This window comes from Lepeophtheirus salmonis, chromosome 8 (genome assembly GCF_016086655.4).
Source record: "Lepeophtheirus salmonis chromosome 8, UVic_Lsal_1.4, whole genome shotgun sequence".
NCBI lineage: Eukaryota > Metazoa > Arthropoda > Copepoda > Siphonostomatoida > Caligidae > Lepeophtheirus > Lepeophtheirus salmonis.
The window spans coordinates 12,211,242-12,231,176 of record NC_052138.2 but is presented as its reverse complement, the minus strand read 5'-3'; the positions used below and the strand labels follow the sequence as shown (position 1 = coordinate 12,231,176).

The following is a 19,935-nucleotide window of genomic DNA, read 5'->3' as shown; positions in this document are numbered from 1 at the left end:
TATTTTCAATTTCTTATTTTTTATTAATAGTAGGAGAGTTTACTGAGATTGTTTTTATAAAGTTTTAGTTCGGTCCAACAAAAAATAAATCGTTCTCAGACTCGTCTAAGATTTCCAGACAAAAGCCAAACACAAATAAGTACGGTACCTTGTTGCATTAAAATAATAATTTATTGAATGTTGACCATGGGATAAACGGCTACGAAGCAAATCTATTTCAATACATTTTTTATTTATTTCAATCCGTTAAATATAAACTCAAGTACTATTAAGTATATATATCACAAGTGTTTCTTATATATTTATATAAATGGATACGGCATATTCGTGCTTAATTATTTAATTAACAACTTTTCATGATGTGGCATCCTACGTCATTATAACGTTTGTGACGTTGTTATATATTTAAATATAAAATAATACAAATAATTAAATTCTTTATTTTGAATTGTTAGTTCAACTTAATTCCCTATTTTACTTTCTCATTAAACCATTTTTAAGTTTTTTAAAGGATGTTCTTTAAATAAATTCATTCTGTAGATTATCTTTAATTCATAAAAAGAAAAAAAAGATATTCGCTGAAACGTAGAGCAATCATCATTGGTGAAATTATTAAAATGTACATGTATAGTAAAAAATGTATATTAACGTGGTCCCTCTGACAATTTGAAGAATGTTTTATTAAATTAGCTGTGAGAAGCTGTGAAATGATTAAATAATAATGATAAAATTTTTAAAAGAAAAAAAGAAGAAGATATTTTCCGGTATAAACTTCAAAACATATTTTCATTGATGAAACTAAAAATAAAATAGAAAAGGGCCCGTTTTTTGTAGTTGCTATCTGAATATATATAAATTAATTCATATTTAGATATATTATAGGATAAACAATTAGTTACAAGAAAAACACAAAAGCCTGAGGGCTCTAGCTTACGTACAAGTTGGGAAAATGACACTTGAACGTGATCGTTCCCAAAATCTACTCGAAAACCAATAAACATCTTTGAATAAAAACTGCAAGATCATTTAGCGAAGCAACGAATAGTAAGGGAGATGAAGGAAAGCCTTTTCGACAACTCTTTCTCAAAGTTATACATACAGTCACTCTTCCTATCTCCTATAGAGATAACTGATGTTCCATGGAAGAGAAGAGCTCTGACAGGATTAAAGTATTTATTAGGAAGGAGTTTTTACTACTTTCATGACATGACACTTTAGATTGAATCTAAAGCCTTGCTGAAGTCAAAAGCAATTATAGCTCCAAAAGTTTCCATTTCCTATAAAATCTCACTTCGTAGATTGTACTTTTTTTGAAATGTCAGAAATCTATCTTTCTTCGAGGAAACCTTTTTGATCTTTTCCCATTTTGGAATTTAAAATTGGTTCAATTTCAGTTGTGAGAACACCAGTAATAATTATGAAGTTCTCATTGAGCACTGTAGTCTATCTCACACTTTTCGAAGGGATAAGAACAATCTGGCCTTGTATAACTGATTTTGTAAGTTTCTCATAGATTTCTATGGACTTTCTCTGTTGGACTAAGTAGGAAACTACCTCATCGACACATTGTGTAAAAATCCTTCCACTCATACCATCGGGCCCAGAAGCTTTATTACCATTTAAATGATTTTTTATAAATTTGGAAATGCAATATTCTGTAAAAGTTGTATACATTTCCGATTTAGATCAAAAAATTAGCTCCATCACCAACAGCAAGTCTTTGAAAGTGATTATGGAAGAGTTTTAAAATTTCTTTGGGTCAGTGATTGTTAGAACACGTTCAATAATCGTACATCGATCTTTTCAGACTATATTTTAAATTCTTTTGATGGGTTGGTTTCCAACATGATTTTTCTTTGTATTCCATCTCATCTATCTCTGAGGTACGAAATAAGTTTGCAGTATCTTTTGTAACTGTGGGTAAAAATAGAGAACCGCTATTTAAAGCATCTTCAAACTCCTTTTGGAACATTGAAGTTTTTTAAAATATTTTTTTACATTCAATCAATATTTTCGATTAGCTCTGAGGTGAGTATATGAAAAAAAATATTCAAACAAAATTCAGGTAGCAAATAAAATAAAAACAAATTTATTGATGGACTTTTCTTAGAAATGTCCATCCTATCACAAGATAATTGTAGAAGTAGTGCTGATTGGTATAGTGGCATAAATAGAATCACACTATACTAAACTGGTATTGGACAAATAACTTCTAAATTTCTGAATCCTGACCCCGCTTCATCCTTTATAGAGAAATAATATATATATATATTTATTGGTCCTGGACAAAAGAGAAGACAACATTTATTCTTTGTTTATAATGTGAATTTAAAAAAAAAATCCTTTATTTTATATATGAGTATGTAAGTAGTATTGGTGGGTGGTTCATTAGTAAAATCAAAAATTTCTTAATTTGGAGGAATACAGTCTCTCCAACCCAACCCTTTTGGATGGCCACGAGTATATAACTCACTACTCAAACCAAATTTTTTTTATTGGCTTGAAAGTAAAAAAAGATAATTAAAACGAGGTTGGACTGATTATGTATACATAAGTAAACATTATAGTATTACAATTATTCTATCTGACCTAGGAATCGTCTTTGAGGTCCATATATATGAAGTATATTTCCTTTTCTATGAAGGACTGAGATGCAAACCTACAAACATTTAGTTCAAGAGAATAACTTCTCCCGAGAACGTTGTCCATTGAGCTACGTGGTTCCATATTTTTTTTTTTTTTTCATTTTTGTGATTTTTGCTCCTGGTTACTTTTGTGACGACGTCCCAGATTTACAATAGTTGAAGATAATTTAATTGGGAAATTTGATTATTTAAAAGGGTTAATTATTACCAATGAAGATTAATAATACAAACAAAATACATTTCAATTTCGTTTAGGGACTATTAATATTAAATGACTATTAGGGCGATGCAGTTACAAATAGGCATTATCAAATAGTAGTACAGGAAATAAAAAAAGGACAACCTGTTGTCCTTTTTTTTTTACAAATTATCCTTTTAATATAATATAAATATTGGATTTATATTCTAACATACACAGAAAACAAGGACATTTAGAGTGTTGCAGTTCCCCCGGATTATTATATTAGATTCAGAACTGTGTTTGAACAACTCACACTTTAGGATATCAAATACCTCAATTTTCCATGTTTGGATCATAGACTCGAAGAGCAGAAAGAAGATATCCTTCAGCTTTGCAAACCGTTGTCCACTGAGGGGATTATAAATTACTGCCAATCCTGTAAATTCTCTACTTAAGTGAGGTAAATGATAAAGGTTTTAGACAGTTCATCTAAGCTTCTTTATGCTATAACGATGAATTTGCTTAGTAAACAATTGATTTCAAGAAATACCTAACGGGATTGCACGTGTGACTGGCGGGCAACAGAGACTAAATCGCTTTGTTCTATTTTTGATAATTGGTTATCAGTCTGGGTGGTTTACAGCTCCACTTACTTTAGCATTACCGTTGAATGATTTCATACTAGTAAATAACTTGATCAGTTATAAGAATTTTGATAAACTTGTGCCGGTGCAGCAATCAAGGCGTTCTTGGAACGTTTCTGTTACCTAACTAAAGTTGGAAACAACATCAAAACAAAGACGTCATGAAAATTACTCAATTTAGAACAAAGCCACTGTTGCATGAGGGATATGAACTCATGATATAAAAAACTGACATTCCTACAGAGTCCAGTAAATGTACTGTAGATGAACTGAATTTATTACAGTTTTTGTACATATTCCTAGTATTTTTTTTTTTTTTTGACATCATGAAGCTAAGCAAAAGCTTCTTTCAGAAACCAGTTGAAAAATGGGAATCAGTTCCTGGCTTTTACACAGGCAAAAATAAAATCGATAACTTGTCTGGGGTTAACGATGGAGCAGAAAGAGGGGTGAAGATAGCACAAGATTTTTTGGCCCAAGCTAGAAAAGAAAGAAACTCCATCAAGTCGATCAGAATGATTAATATTCCCATTCAAAATCAAAAGTAAAAAAAGTTAGTATTTAAAAAATTGAAGAATGATCTATTTAAATGTTTTAAGTGGTTAGTAGTTTAATTATAAATTTATTTTATTATGTGAAGAATATTAACTGGTTTTTTTTTCATCTTCTTATTCTTTTCTCAACTAAAGATTAATAATGTCTTCTTTATTTAATAAACAGTCAAGTAGTGATCACTTATTGCTTTCTAAAAGTAGAGAGACATAGAAAATTATTAAACCAGATAATCTTTATTTGATCAAAGACATATTTTACTTTGTTTTTAAAACAACCCATAATAAAAAAGTTTTGCTGCATACTCATTTAGAAATTAAAATTATGCAAGAGGTAAGTGTTAACCAAATTTGCTTAATTTTTTTATTTGTATTCTACTAACCTAGTTGCATATTACAATTATGGAGTGGTGATTCGGATAATCTTGGGGGAACTTTATCGCCGTAATGACTATGTTGTAAATTTGTATTATTGTGTACACTTTGAACTATGTTTTGTCCCCGGAACACCAATAGAATAAATTGACTTTTTGCAGGTACGAAAAAAAGTATATCAAGTGCAATATTATTGTTTTGAGATATCCATGATTGATACAGTTTTCAAAATCAGGATGTGTATAAAAGTAACAAGGAATGATTTATTTTAAATTGAGTGTGGATTATTTTTGTATTCTTTGTCAACCTTTGGTCAATTCCGGTCAACAAATTATTCTTATTAACCCTTTGGAGGCACCAAAATTTGCACTTAAATAAACCAAATTTGATAATTACTTTAAAGAAATCATAAATGTATTGATTTTATTTAAAAGGTCAAATCATCGGGGTCAAATTAAGTTTCATAAATAGATTAAAAAGTTTTTTGCATCCAGTGGAAAGTGTTTATTTTATTACATTTTTTGTTTGTTTTTTCTAATATGTTTTTCCTGATTTTAAGATAAGGTAGAGATACAATAAACATCCTTTTAGAATTCTTACTTATTAAATGATGAATATTCAATAGATTTTAAAGTCGTCTCCGATTAATTGAGATACATGCACAAAATTTCCAATTGGTAACAAATGTCTGAAAAACTAGTACCTGCAAATATTTTCATTTATTCCAATTATTTTTGTTGTCCATTGTGATAAGGAATTTTTCACAAGCAGATTATCAAGTAATTACCTTAAGTATAAGTGCTCTCTCTTCAATAATTAAATAATAAAAATAATGTTTTATATACCTTTATCAAAGTGGATAACATTTAAATTTCTTATTTATTTACAATCACGAGGATTTAGACCATTTTTGTATTCTGAATAATAATATTCCTCTAAAAATAAGCAGGTTGTCAACTGATACTTTTATTATTTTACACAGACTTGGATGTAGTATTGTTAAAGCAATGTTTGTCAGTCTATTACTCTGTTCATAGACGTAAAACTCCGATCAGTGCAGGGTACTCTCGGTAGTTATTGATAAAGCCAGGCAGGATTTATTTTTAAAAGACTGTAAATGTCTAAAGTTATTTTATCAGTTGGTTTTATTTAGACATCCACATATTCTCCTTGTGGGAGATACTCCTTCTTAGATCGTTAGGGGTATAGGCAAAAACAAGGAGATCGCTTACAATCAAAATACATCCTGGTTCTGACAAGAAGACAAAACTATAACCCAACTTTTTAAAGGAAGCTTTTAAAAACCCTACTAAAGAGTGTATGGCCCCATTTATGTAGATAAGTTCAATATTTTGAGGAGAATGATGTTTAGAATAATGAATAATGGCTGGAATATCTTGCAGACCAATAGCTTAAAGCAGGCACAAAAGTTCTTGGAGGACAATGTGCCCTTTCAAATGATAAAAAAGGTCAAATAAGTTAATTTGAATCCCGTAACCCCTCGAATCTTATCCTCTGATTGAACTAAGGCATCATTTGAAAGTGTTGTTATTGATTTAAGAAAATTACTCTTGAACAATTAATCAATCATATTTTATTCCTGCTTAAGAGAAGCTAAAGTAATGACCTTTCAAATATCAAGAGAAGGACAAGGGTCTCACCCTTGTCAAATAAAGAGAAATGATAGTCATACTCTCATTTACATTGTTAAATGACTTCCAAGATAAATCACTTGAGATACAATCAGATATCCTTCAAATAAACTGATCAAATCATTTACGACTATTTTGAATATTTAAAAAAAAAGTTTTTTGAAGAATATATAAAAGCTTATCATAAATTTTTTAATAATTTAATTAGTTTGATCATCAAAAGTATAAGCTTAGAGAATCGTGAAGAAAATTGTTTGATTAAGTTCTGTCTTGGTGCCTCTCATACCTTTTTTTTAAAACTCGTTGTTCTTATGTTACAAGACTTTTATGAAATCCAACCATGGATCCTTTTCATCTTTTTACTCGCTGGACTTAGAGGAAGTCCTTAACTTCTTGCAATACGGAGATAAAAGTCATAATTTCCTCAAGAAAAAATAAAAAATATATATCCAAGTTATATTTTTTGTATGTCTTAGATTTATATTCCTCTTATAATGTGTTAAAATTGAGTTTTAAAGGTAACTAATGTCATGGTAATTATAATTTTTTTTTTTTCCGTTGAATTGAATTTGAATTAAACCTCATTGCAAATTTTCATATTTATCAGTCTAATAATTGGTATGCAATATGCGTAAGAAATAAAAAAAAGGCTTCTATCAACTTCAATTGACGTTATTTTGAACTTATATATAATTTTTTTGGCAAATAATTTGAAATATATTTTATTGTTAATTTATATGGACAGTATTTAAGTAAGTAGTTAGTTTTTTCATTTCAAATGTAATTTTCAAAACTATAGGGCTATTGAGCTCCCTTAAAATATTTTTCAAAACTGTTGAAACTTTTCTTGAATGTTTTTTGTACAATTAGAAACCATTTTTTAACGAAAACCATTACTTTTCTAACAAAAAATGATTTTATAGTCACACTAACCCACATATGCCATTATTTTCATAGGATTGATAAACAAACTCAAAAAGGAAGTGGCCAAGCTTATTTTTAGAATGCCTCTCAAAATCTACAATAGATTCACTGATGCCTTCTTCTTGATATGTGTTGGTACAGAAGAAAAAATAATGACCTCAATGTCTGAATTTTTTTTCGTTTTGCTTCCTGCTCTGGCATAATTCACAAAAAGAATTAAAAGTTTTAAAATTAATAAAAATAGCTTGACATAAAGATACAGTTTGATCCGTTATGACGTATAAAAAACAAAAACTTATTTAATCTATTATGTAACAAGTCCTTAAGGATTTTGTCAAAATGCGGGTATTTTAAGTGTGTAAGAATACAATGATACAATTTGCTTATCCAAATGAAGGAGAAATGAGGGTATATACTGTTTAAAAATTCACTGTTGCACTTAAATTGTTCAAGAGAATTGTAAAAATTGTAATCTACCACCCAAAAAATACGCGTTTTTTCCAAATTTTTGAAAAATGTTTACAACTGTTCATAAGTTATTTCTAAATCAACCAATCAAAGTTCAGAGCCTTGATTAGGAGGAGCAAAACATAAATATTGACTGGTAAGAAAGCAAAAAGACATTGTAGATGTTTCTGTGAATGAGGTAACGCCGAGATAAATTATGAATGTGTTAATCAGGAGATATGAACGATAATACAAGTCATATTTAAGTGTATAAACATGAAAATGACCTTATTACCCAAAGTTATTATTTTTTTATCAATGGAGTGTTTTTAACACTTTAACGTACTCACAAATAAACAAAAAAACAATCAATGTTGGTTTTTTAACAGACCCCACAGGGTTTTTTCATAGCCTTCTACCAGATGGTTCAGATACCGCTTCATAGTAAAAGCGCATTTTAAAGAACGTGCATACTTTTTTATGCATTCAACTAAAAGAAAATACATATATTTCTATGCATATATCGAAGATATGGTGATTCAAAATATGTTTTACCAAAGGGAATTCGCACGGGGTTAAGGAGTTAAAAAAGTTGTTTTTATTACAACTTCTAAATGAGTTAGTTCTTTTGTTCTTTTTTTGAAAGATCGAAATAATAGAAAAAAAGTATCAAATATAGTTTGTAAGTATTTTAATAAATATTAGGAACCACAAAAGAGATTTTATATTTAAACATAAAATTTAGAAATTTTGGGCCTACAATTATTAGGTAAGATTGTCTGAATTGAAAGATATAAATTTTTACAGCAAAACGTAGATTATGTAAACACAATATGAGAAATATGCTTCAGAATTTTTTTTTTTTTTGTCTTCGACGGTCACAGACAGAAACCAATAATGCAGCCATGAAACCTCCCCGAGTTTCTTAAAAATAGCACTAATTAAATTCTGAGCAGTAGCACCTGGATTTCAAACTCTAAAACACATTGAACAAAATTAATAAAGGGCCAACAAAATCTACAACAATTCCCGTCGTATATAATATGATATCATCTAGAGTAGCCTTCCAAAATTTCATTTTTGTAAAGAAGAACTCATTACTTTCTCTGCAAATAGAACGCTACAATTTATATCAAAACAGTCATATATGATTTCATCGGTATATTTAAAGCATATGGGGTATTCTAGCAGTATGTACGTTACATTCAGAGATAAATTTGGAAACCAAGCTTAACATTCACAAGCTATTGATTTAAATTAGAAAATTGAATACTTAAATTTTAGTTAAACATATTGTTATAAAGATAAGCCTGTAATATGAAATATTTTTGAACCTTTAGATTTTGAGATAAGTCACAAAATACCCAGTGTTACGGATGTTACACATGATGACAACTCTATGAACTTATATTTTAAAGACTAACAATGTTAAATATCGTTTTGTAGGGAAGGGTTTGAGGTACCCAAAAATCATATGTATATAGAAAAACTTTTTTTTTTCCTGTTATAGAAAGAATCACAAAACATTACAGCTATGGATATTAAACGTCTAGAATAGACAAAAAAACCATAATAAATAGGGCTTTACCAACATATGTGTAATTTAAGAGGCCCATTTAAAGAGTCAAACCAATCTGAAGGGTCGACTCTTGTTTAGTTATATTGATTAGTTAAGGAATATTGCTTGTCAGCAAAGCAGAGAGACTCTACTGGAAACTGCGAACTCTGGATTGTACATTTGGTGAAGAAAGTTCAGGAGAGAGCTGCTGGTAAGTGCACATATATAATGTATGCCTATCTTTTCCTTCTTTCCTGCAGAATCACGCAGTTAAATCACACACACAACAATCAACCAAATACATATATCCACACATATTATTACATTCTTTCCAATGATTTATTATTTGGTGTTATTTGTTGATTTTTTACAAGCTAAAAAGCTAGGCATTAAAACATATTACAGAAATATTGAAAACATAAAATAGTATTTTAAATGTGAAAATAACAGTTAATGGAACTAAAACACCTCATTATTTGTAAAAAAATGAATTTCGTCTTTTTTAATAAGACACTTAGTAAATAAATTCTTCATCTAAGAACTCTGACTTATAAATCGGTAAAGATATTTTATTTTTTCCGATCTTCCTCACACTCATTCTGTTTTTCTCCCCTCGACCAACTTTGTCCTTAGAAATTCGTTTAGAGCAGCAAGAGTAAAAACTCCTCATGGGATAAAAGGATGTCTGCAGGATTATATATATTATTATTATTATTATTTTTTTTTTTTTTTGGGGGGTTGAATTTCTGTTTTAAATTTGAAAAAATTAAATTTCAAATTTCAGCACAATTGCATACAAGATGGACATTTAACTTTTATATTCTTTAAGATGTTGAATTTTGTAAAGAATTAAAAATGTTGTAGGTGACTAATATTAAATTTCGTATCCATCAGAGTTTTAAAGTATAGGAAGAAATTAGATCTATGGAAGCAGCTGGTAAGGAAATTGCATTAAAATATACTTCCAACTTGATTCAAATGTGGAATGAATGTGGAAAATACAAGCAATAAATAGCCTTTTTGTTTCATAGCTATCACAATATACAATCAAAAAGAAAAAAAGAATTTAATAGAGCAATCAAAATATGCCAAATATTCTAAAGACCCAAGTGCATTTAATAGAGTCAGAATGACTATGGTAGATGCTCTATTGTTAATGTATTCATCCATAACTAGACTTAAAGCAAGTGATAATAAGCAATACTGGAGAAAGTAGTAAGGCCCCAGTAACTTTTTTTTTGTTTACGTAGTTTGCTTTTTTGTGATAAGAAGAGAAAAAGGGACGAGGAGAAAGAGTAGTTGAAGTGATTGACAAAAATTGATAGCAGGGGAAGAGTAATGAGGGGATTTACTTCCATCTCTATGTGTATGAATATAAGTACTACTAGAATTGAACAAGGAATTTAAAAGATTTTTGAATAATAAAACTTAGTTGGCTTGTGATATTAATAAATTTAGATTTTGGTATTTGACTTTTATCATTAAGTCGATTGGAAACCCAATAAAAAAGGAAAAGTCTTCGGGGTAGATATAAAAAATGGATATATTTGGGGTTAAGAGGACGGTTGCTCACCCACCGAGGCAATGTCTCAACCTTAATAATAGACTATGCAGGTAAGTGCAATACAGGTTGAAAATAAGATCCAATAACTCGAAATTCATTGACAACTCCATTCATAGATATATACCTAAGAAAATTACCTCAAATATATACACACTCTTAGTTTTAGTTAGTCTTAGATTTTGTTCTGATTTATGTATTTCATTTTTTATTTTTTGACCATAAAATTAATTAGTTTAAAAAAAAAAATAATACAAAAAATTTAATAGAAATCAGTCCAAATAATAATTCATAATTGTGAAGGAGCACATTTCTTAATTACAAAAAGTTGTATTTTGACAGTTACCCCAGCCAACTGCACTGGTTGTACTGTCAACTGATGTTGCACACCATTTCACACCCCCATTATCAACATCAGTACATTTGAAATACAAGGTCCCATAGTAAGCGAAGGGAAGCACACATGGCTGTTGTTCAAGGGTTTGACAAGCTTTAAAAAAATATATAAATTATTAGAATCTCAGACAAAACAAAAATTTACTTGTTGAAGCCGGTGTAGGTGCAATAGAACATGCAGAATTACAATACTCCCACCCAAAAGCTTCATTAGTATTGTTGTACAATGATGTAGCACACCAAGCCCTTGTATCCCCAACAGCTGTACAATTATTATAAGTAATATCGTTATATTGAAAAGGGAATGTGCAGCTTTGGCCTGTGACTGTTTTGCATGCTAGAAGATAAATATTTAAATGAGTAAGTTAATTATTTGATGGTATGAATTGAGATATATCTTACTGTCTGGTTCTTTTGTTTGTTCGGCTAGTAAGAAATGAGGAAAACAAATGTTAGAAAAAGTAATTTGAGTTATACTTTGACGTTAAAATTACTTACTTGCACAAGCAGAGTTACAGGTATCATATTCATGAGCAAAGCCTGTTGGATATAATGACGTTGCACACCAAGGAACACCCCCATTATCGGTAGTTGTACAACTAACATAAACTTTTTCCGAATAGATGAATGGGAATACACAAGAGTTCCCACTCTGAGTTGCACAAGCTGCAAGTCAAAATATCATGAAATAATAATACTAACAAATAGATAAAAATCTACCTTGTGTAGTAGTTGTCGTAGTAGTGGTAGTAGTTGTCGTAGTAGTAGTCGTGGTTGTAGTAGTGGTTGTTGTCGTGGTAGTGGTTGTCGTTGTCGTAGTAGTGGTTGTAGTTGTAGTGGTTGTTGTCGTGGTTGTTGTTGTTGTCGTAGTGGTTGTCGTGGTTGTTGTTGTCGTTGTAGTAGTAGTTGTTGTCGTCGTAGTAGTTGTGGTTGTTGTCGTAGTAGTGGTAGTTGTGGTCGTGGTGGTTGTTGTTGTAGTAGTGGTTGTTGTGGTTGTAGTTGTCGTTGTCGTAGTAGTGGTTGTAGTTGTAGTGGTTGTTGTCGTTGTGGTTGTTGTTGTCGTAGTGGTTGTCGTGGTTGTTGTTGTCGTTGTAGTAGTAGTTGTTGTCGTCGTAGTAGTTGTGGTTGTTGTCGTAGTAGTGGTAGTTGTGGTCGTGGTGGTTGTTGTTGTAGTAGTGGTTGTGGTTGTAGTTGTAGTGGTTGTTGTCGTAGTGGTAGTCGTGGTTGTTGTTGTCGTGGTCGTTGTTGTGGTTGTTGTCGTAGTGGTAGTCGTGGTTGTAGTAGTGGTTGTTGTCGTGGTAGTGGTTGTCGTTGTCGTAGTAGTGGTTGTAGTGGTTGTTGTCGTGGTAGTGGTTGTCGTTGTCGTAGTAGTGGTTGTAGTGGTTGTTGTCGTGGTGGTTGTTGTTGTCGTAGTGTTGTTGTGGTTGTTGTCGTTGTAGTGGTTGTTGTCGTTGTAGTAGTTGTTGTCGTCGTCGTAGTTGTTGTCGTCGTAGTAGTTGTTGTCGTTGTAGTAGTTGTTGTGGTCGTGGTAGTTGTTGTCGTAGTAGTGGTTGTTGTCGTGGTGGTTGTTGTGGTCGTAGTAGTGGTTGTTGTCGTGGTGGTGGTTGTCGTTGTCGTAGTAGTGGTTGTCGTGGTCGTTGTAGTAGTTGTCGTCGTAGTAGTTGTTGTCGTCGTTGTCGTAGTAGTGGTTGTTGTCGTAGTAGTGGTTGTCGTGGTCGTTGTTGTGGTTGTAGTAGTTGTTGTGGTGGTGGTTGTTGTCGTGGTCGTTGTGGTGGTAGTTGTTGTTGTCTCGGGAGTTGTCGTCGTAGTGGACGTTGTAGTAGTAGTTGTAGTAGTTTCTTTTAGAACCACAGTTGTTTTCACGCCCTGTGCTGGTGTTGTTTTGACTGTTAATATGGAAAAGAGTTAGTTATATTATTTTCAATTATACTTAACAGGATTTGCATATATCCTCAATTTCAATGATAAAACCCTTTTATGTACATACTTTGTCCATTGCTCTCAAGGAACAAAGCTGAGAGAGCCACGATCAGGAAGACAACTTTCATGGACCTCATGTTCCCAAAGTTGATACTTTGTAAGTAATATCAAATAGTGGAAATAGTTTATCTTTATATAGTGCTTACCCATACTGTTTTCATCTGTGTGTTCATTTATTATTTAGCTCCTCAAATGTGAGCAAATGATTTTTATGAACATTTGTACGGCTGTATGAATCACAAAATATACGTATCAAATCAAACTACTGATTACTGGATCATTTACTTATATTTATTTAAAAGATGAAATAGTTAATTTATTCTAATATGTACGATTGTATTTTTTGATACAATATCATTTGTCCATAAAATTTGTATTAAGATTTCAGAAGTTAGCTCAAATTTGAGTTTTATCTTATGAATAGATAATATTTTTATACTTATTACTTTAAGTATAACATTTAATTATAATAATATAAGTTATCGTGAGCATTGGGGTACCATTAATAATAGAAATAAATATATATTACTCTCTAAACTAACGTTATTGATCAACATTATTAAAAACTTTATTATTAAATTACAAAAAATATTTTGTCGGGAAAAAAAATTTAAGCTCAATATAATTTTCTAGAGGCATTTAATATTAGACTTGAAAAAAATGGTATATCAGTCTGAAAATTGAAAAAAATATTTTTTGCCCCACATCTTCCTGTCCTAAGATATATTCTATCACAACCCTAGCAGTAATATCCTATTTAAATTTGTATAATATTATGAGTTCTGAACAGTTTCCTCTGCTTAATTCAACACTTTAATAGCTCAAATAATGTCGCCATCACTTTGAAACTTAGGCATCAAAGATTGTTAGAAAAAAACCCTAGTTGCTTAAATTTTTAAGTTTCCTTCAGTTTTTTTAATAATATTTGATGATTTTTTTTACAACTTTGTAATTAAATTAACAACATTGCCACGAATAATACGTTTGATTATATTTTGTTTTCTGTGACGTCAGTAAAAACAATTAATATGAACGATTCTTTAGCTTTTTACCTTCAGAACTCAGTTATAAAATCTCAATAAAGGCATTTCTCAACGATTATGATCCACTGTTGTATAGATTTAATTGACAACTTTATTTAGCTATCTTTATGACTTGAGACCTTGATCTTTGTCGTCTACAAATCGATACTATACAGACATTTAGGATTGACCTTTTTCTCTCAATCAAGAGCAATTTAATTAGTGGGATGAAATGTTTTTCTTTAAGTATAGAGGTAGAAGAATAGTTATAAATCCGTCTACAGCTAATTTCCAAAAGAATAAATATTTTGATACATACAGAACCCTCTGATTTAATTATTAATTATCTAAAAAGTTAACTACAGCCACCTATAAAACTATTGTTTTTTATATGATGATGTTCCAATTTGTATCTATATGTTAAATTCGAATGTCATGTGTGTTAATGGATTTTACTAATTTTTCATATAAATTTTTAAGGCTCCAGAGACGGTTCCGATAACATTTTTTTGGCCTTCAAGGCAATGACATCCATAAAATAACATATGTATCTTTGAACACTTTTATTTAAGGGAGATTGTAAGGTTTAGAGAAGAAGAAAAAAATGAAGAGAGAATAAGACAAAGGATTTTTGATCATAACGTAACAGTTGAGCGAACAACAGTTCAACGTCGGCGCTTGAACTATTTTTCGTATTATACTTAGAGGGCAGTGTAAAGGTATGTGAAACTTTGGTAGGTTGAAGAGGTTTTTTAATACTAACATTTTAGCAAAAAAGGTGAGCAATTTGAATGAACATGATAAAATGTGGATATATGTTGATCCCTACAGCAACCAGTAATGATCTAATGAAAATTTACATTAGAATCGTTGATCCTATTTGATAATATTCTTACTACACGGTTGTATATTTCAAGTTTGAAAAGTATTCATTTCTATAAAAGTACAATGGGTGTTTGAAATATCTCTGATTAATGATAAGTAAAAAACTCAAGGTTGCTATAGATAATACACTTTACTACGTTCGTCTTATACATTGAATTTGTAATATAAATATAAATATTATTCGGAAATGAACTGTGTAATTGTTTTTTGTACATGACAAGTACAAGTTTTACAAGAGCTATTTTATAAAATATAGCCGAAAGATAGTAATTCTAGCAGTCTCAAATAACACCAACATTCATTTGTAATAGTCATTTTTATCTTGAATGACTACTTTTACATCAAAATCCAATAAATTTAGATAACATTATTCTTCTATTTTTAGGGATAAAATTTAGAATTAAAAGTTCAAATTTTTCCAAAATAAATTTTATATGACTCGAGGCTGTAACAGCACATAGCCATGAGTAACATTATTTTTTCTGATAAATATATCTATCGGAAATATTACTAAAATAATAATAGTATTTTGATTAAATAAGTAGATTGTAAGTATAGGCGAGCTACCACATTTTTCTGTGCGTATACGTATAGGTGTGTATATAGGTAATAATATATTTGTTAGACCAAATCTTCTCCTGATATCATTTATATATATATAAGTGTGCACGCAAGATAGATGTGGTAACCCGCCTAATGAAAATTATCCTTTTAGAACTGTTAGTTGATTTTTATATCTCAATCACTATGTATATTTAAAATACTCGTAGGTATACTTTATTTTATATCGATAAATTAATCAGAATTGGCTACATCTGTGAAACGTAGTTTTAAGCCTTAATCAAAAATTTATATATATTGGATTTTAGTAGGATGTACTGATATAAAAATTTTACCCAATTCCAATACTATCTTTATAAACGATTCCGATACAAATTCCGATTCTTCAGTAATATTATTTATAGATCAATGTTATAGACAAATAAAAAAGGATTTACTTTCTTTAATGTCTAACTTTTTATGAATTAGGGTTTGACGAGAAAAAACATGAATATATCTTTGATACTTATAATTATAGTTAGTTGTAAATAATTAGAAATTAAAATGATTTCCTTTTTAAAGGATGGACCTGAAGTATGTTGTGGTAGCTATTTTTTTTTATATTGCAAAATTTAAATCCTGATTACCCCAAATTAAATAATAACTTACAAATTAAATATATTTTTATTTATCATACAATAAAAAATGATGTATTGTTTTTAAACTAGTCAAAATAGATGCACCAGTTGTTGAGGTTGGTTCTGATATGGGCGTTTTCTACAAATACCTGCTTTGGTGATCGCTCCCCCTATTATTATTATTTTTTAAAGTTAAGGCATGTAATTTACCTATGTTCTAATCGTAGGACTTATCCTTTAGAGCAAATCTTCAAAATTTGGCAAGGATTCGACAATATATTATTCTGGCACATTTGGATTAAATATACCTAGTGGATTATTTTCAGTTCATTGCGTAACATAAATAATATATATATTGTTCAAAAATCTGAGCAATCTATATTTTCTTTCAACATAGGTATAACAAACTAGAGTTTAATAGCATTTTTTATAATAACATCGATTTTTTCGCTAATTTAGTGAACGATCACAAAAATTATCGATTACTTTGAGTTTGTTTTCTCGTTTTTTGAAGTGCCTACTAGTCATGTCAATTACAACAGATAGGTTTTTCATCATTGACTTTATATTAATGTAGATACTCTCTGATTTACATTAAAATTCAGGTTTCTTTAAAAATCATAAGTGATATTTAATGTTCATAATGACGCCCAACCATCTATCACAATGTTTTTTGATAAATTAGTTGGTTTTTCTTACGGTACAAGTGGAAATGTTTGTTTTCGAAATCCAGTTTAATAACTGTTTAAGCATTTTAAAAGTTTTTCTGTTTGAGAATTTTGTTCCTAATCCTTATTTTTACCACTTCATCAATAAAATCTCTAAACAATGATAATGGAATCAACTCTTATGTCCAACATCATATAAGTCAGCACAAAAAATAACAAAACACCTTCCATAAATATTGCTTTAATCGCGGCTCCAGATAAATTAGGCTGTACAGTTTTATGTTCCAGGACAGTATGAATTACATTGAAATCCTTTATGGGTTCAAAAGATAAAGCTTGAGCAATTATCCACGAAGGAATATAACAATATACAACGAAATGTACAAATTGTTTGAACTTTTCCAATGGTCCAGACTAAAAAACTGTTTTTGAACCATTAAATTTATTGGACCTGATAGTGGTATCATTTTAAATGAGTATAACATTTTATAAACACAGCATTGTGAAGAGCTCCAGGCTCTTTGATTTTTTTTTTAAATCAGAAGTGCTTCACTAAGACAGATGATTATGACCTAAATTAATTTTTTACTGTCCCTCTTGAATAGTCAAACCTCAATGCTTGGATGCAGAGGGAAACCATCATTTTTTTGTGTGTGTGTTTCTATTTTTCTTTTAATTCTAGATACAGAAAGACAATCCGTTAGTCGTAGTTGAATATTTCAAAACTTTTTTAAAAGTTAAGCAATAATAATTCTTTCTTCAACAATTGCTGAATAGATATCCAAGTCCCAGATAGTTTCCCAATGTTTGATGATGTTGTGTCAAAAAAAAAAATCTGTACGTTTTCAATCTAAATAAGTTAAAAGTAGTCTCTGCAATTCTTTGTCCATATATATCGATTCTTTTGTGTTGTAGTGGAGGAACAATAAGTAACTTTACTTCTCCTATTCCCAAAAAAAGTATGGGTAATCTTTCTTCCAATCAAATAAAACTTTTATTTTTGTAAATCGCAAATTACCTGATATATATTTTTATATTTTGTTTATATAAAATAGCTTCACAAATTTTGCATTGGGTCCAAAAATCAATGTTAATTTTGTCTTTATCTCTTAAACAATATTATTTTCTTAATCAAACTTTCCATGTATAGCCATGCATAGGGTAGTATAATTATTGCAAGTCTATGAAATTCTTTACCAAGACGGAGTTTAAAAGTACTGATAATAAACTTATATAATTTATATCAATCATAGAGAGTTAAATGCCATGAGAGGTGGGTAAAAGAGAATAAATGCATAGCGGGTAGATGTCCTGTAATATTAATTATATACACTTCAACGGTCTATGATTTTTTTATTAAATCAATTGTTATAAAAATTAAAATTGGACTTATTTCCTGAATAACTATTCATTTTGACGAAAACATAACTCATCATTCTTTTTTTCGACATTAAATATAAACATATGGAGTTGGCGTTTCTTGAATCAAAAATTAAAAGGAAATTGTAGAAGATTTAAAATGAATATCCCTATCATGCAAATTATACATATTGTTTTACTTATACTAATTAGAAATTATTATAAATTTTGTAACGTTGAGAAAATAAGAATCTGTGTAGAGATTATCTTTACACGTAAAACAGGAATTGTATTGAGTAGTTATTAATTATGATCATATCCATATTATTATAATTATATTACAATTTTGAATTTATAAAATGTTCACTCGAGTTGCAAACTTGATCTGGACAGGAGATTAATTAAAATAACTTTGAGGAAGACCCTTTTTAACATAATCAATGCCAGCACATGCATCCAAGTTTTCAAGGAAGAACTCAATTGGCATTTCAATTCTACTCTAGGCATATGAGAATGATATGACAATAAATATAAAATTGAATAATTAATTATAGGCTATTAACCCAGTGAGTTAACATATCAAGGACCTATCATAAGTCATTCCAGATTGATAATACTTATTATTCAGATCCCTCATTCGAATCTGTCTATTTCATGAACATCATAAAAACTTTTTGAAATCAATATTAAATTGAGCAACTAGGACAAACCTTACGAAACGCTTACTTAGTAGGGATTTTTTAAAGACGACCACCCATCACTGAACCTACCTTTACAATCCAAAAATAGTGATTTTCGAACTATGCATACACTCCGATTGGAGTAAAAATTTGCGAAAAAAAGTACTTTTAGTATTAATGGAGGATGTGATTTTGGTTTGTAATGACACATGAAAGATATATTCTACAATATTTAGTGTTTTCTATTTTGTGGTAAACTTTATTTTATTGCACCATTATTGGCATAGTCAATTTAAAATCTGAATAAATGAAATATTGACCATTGTATGAATGGACGATATAATGTATGAATCCGTCTAAATATTATTAGAAAGGTATTTTCCTCTCTGCTATGAAGGATGTATATCACAAGTGTGTGTGTTCAATATGTATCTACGTACATAAATACAGCTTACTTTTCCAATAATCAACTGCTCCATTAATAACTCGTGATGTCGTCTCATTACTCATTTCACGCTTGTGATGATAATTTTTATTGAAAGAATTAATTATATTTTTGTATATCGAATAGCAAGGTGAATTTAATGTCCTGTTGTACCCATTGAAGTATCTTGAAGTTTTAATATATTAATTTTGTAGATTATCTTTCATTTATATAACGATATTCCGTTTGCTATTAATTCAAGTTTTTTTAAATCAGTATATGTAGAATACCTACTCCAAGATTTTCACTCGGAGTGAAATACATTCATATGCATTAATAACGAATATATATTACTTATCCTGATTATCATTTTTGTTTCCAATGTCGTGATTTCCAAAAGTTTTTGACTATATAAAATTTAAAATTGAGGTTATATGCTCAATTAGCTCTCAACACAGTCTATACAAACTACAACCACTACTGTATCATAGTTTCCTTTCTCTTTATTTTTTAAATTAAAATACTTATTTGTCAGATTATGTAATTCTTTCATTTATCATTATTATTAGCAGTTATAATGCAAAAGGCTCCCAAGAAGGAGTGAAATATATTAATATATACTGAAAAAATAATGTTTTTTTTCCTCCTTAGTCCAACTAAGAGTTCTTTAGTTTTTGAGAAGCCCTGTCTCCATCTCTCTATAAGCAACTTGATGTTATTTTTTTGAAATATTTTGGTTGCAAGATATAGAAAAATATTGATACATTGTAAAAAGGTTCTAGATAGATTTGCCTTGAACATTTTT

At 29.7% G+C, this 19,935-nt stretch overlaps 1 protein-coding gene across 1 annotated transcript; it reads right to left on the bottom strand.

Moving 5' to 3' along the window:
* Nucleotides 1-10,718: 10,718 nt before the first annotated feature.
* On the bottom strand, nucleotides 10,719-13,017 carry LOC121123301 (uncharacterized). Its single transcript, XM_071890396.1, has 6 exons — nucleotides 12,922-13,017; nucleotides 11,655-12,820; nucleotides 11,433-11,600; nucleotides 11,337-11,360; nucleotides 11,080-11,271; nucleotides 10,719-11,028 (listed from the first exon to the last, which is right to left on the bottom strand). The coding sequence occupies exons 1-6, from the start codon at nucleotides 12,989-12,991 to the stop codon at nucleotides 10,933-10,935; spliced, it is 1,716 nt and encodes a 571-aa protein (XP_071746497.1). The 5' UTR covers nucleotides 12,992-13,017; the 3' UTR covers nucleotides 10,719-10,932.
* Nucleotides 13,018-19,935: the final 6,918 nt, after the last annotated feature.

Bases quoted from the DNA above. Each gene is read 5' to 3' on its own strand.
- LOC121123301 (XM_071890396.1), bottom strand. From the start codon at position 12,991: ATGAGGTCCATGAAAGTTGTCTTCCTGATCGTGGCTCTCTCAGCTTTG. The intron at 12,821-12,921 runs GTATGTACATAA...CCATATTAACAG, and splicing joins CCTTGAGAGCAATGGACAAA to TCAAAACAACACCAGCACAG. The intron at 11,601-11,654 runs GTAGATTTTTAT...TTTGACTTGCAG, and splicing joins TACGACAACTACTACACAAG to CTTGTGCAACTCAGAGTGGG.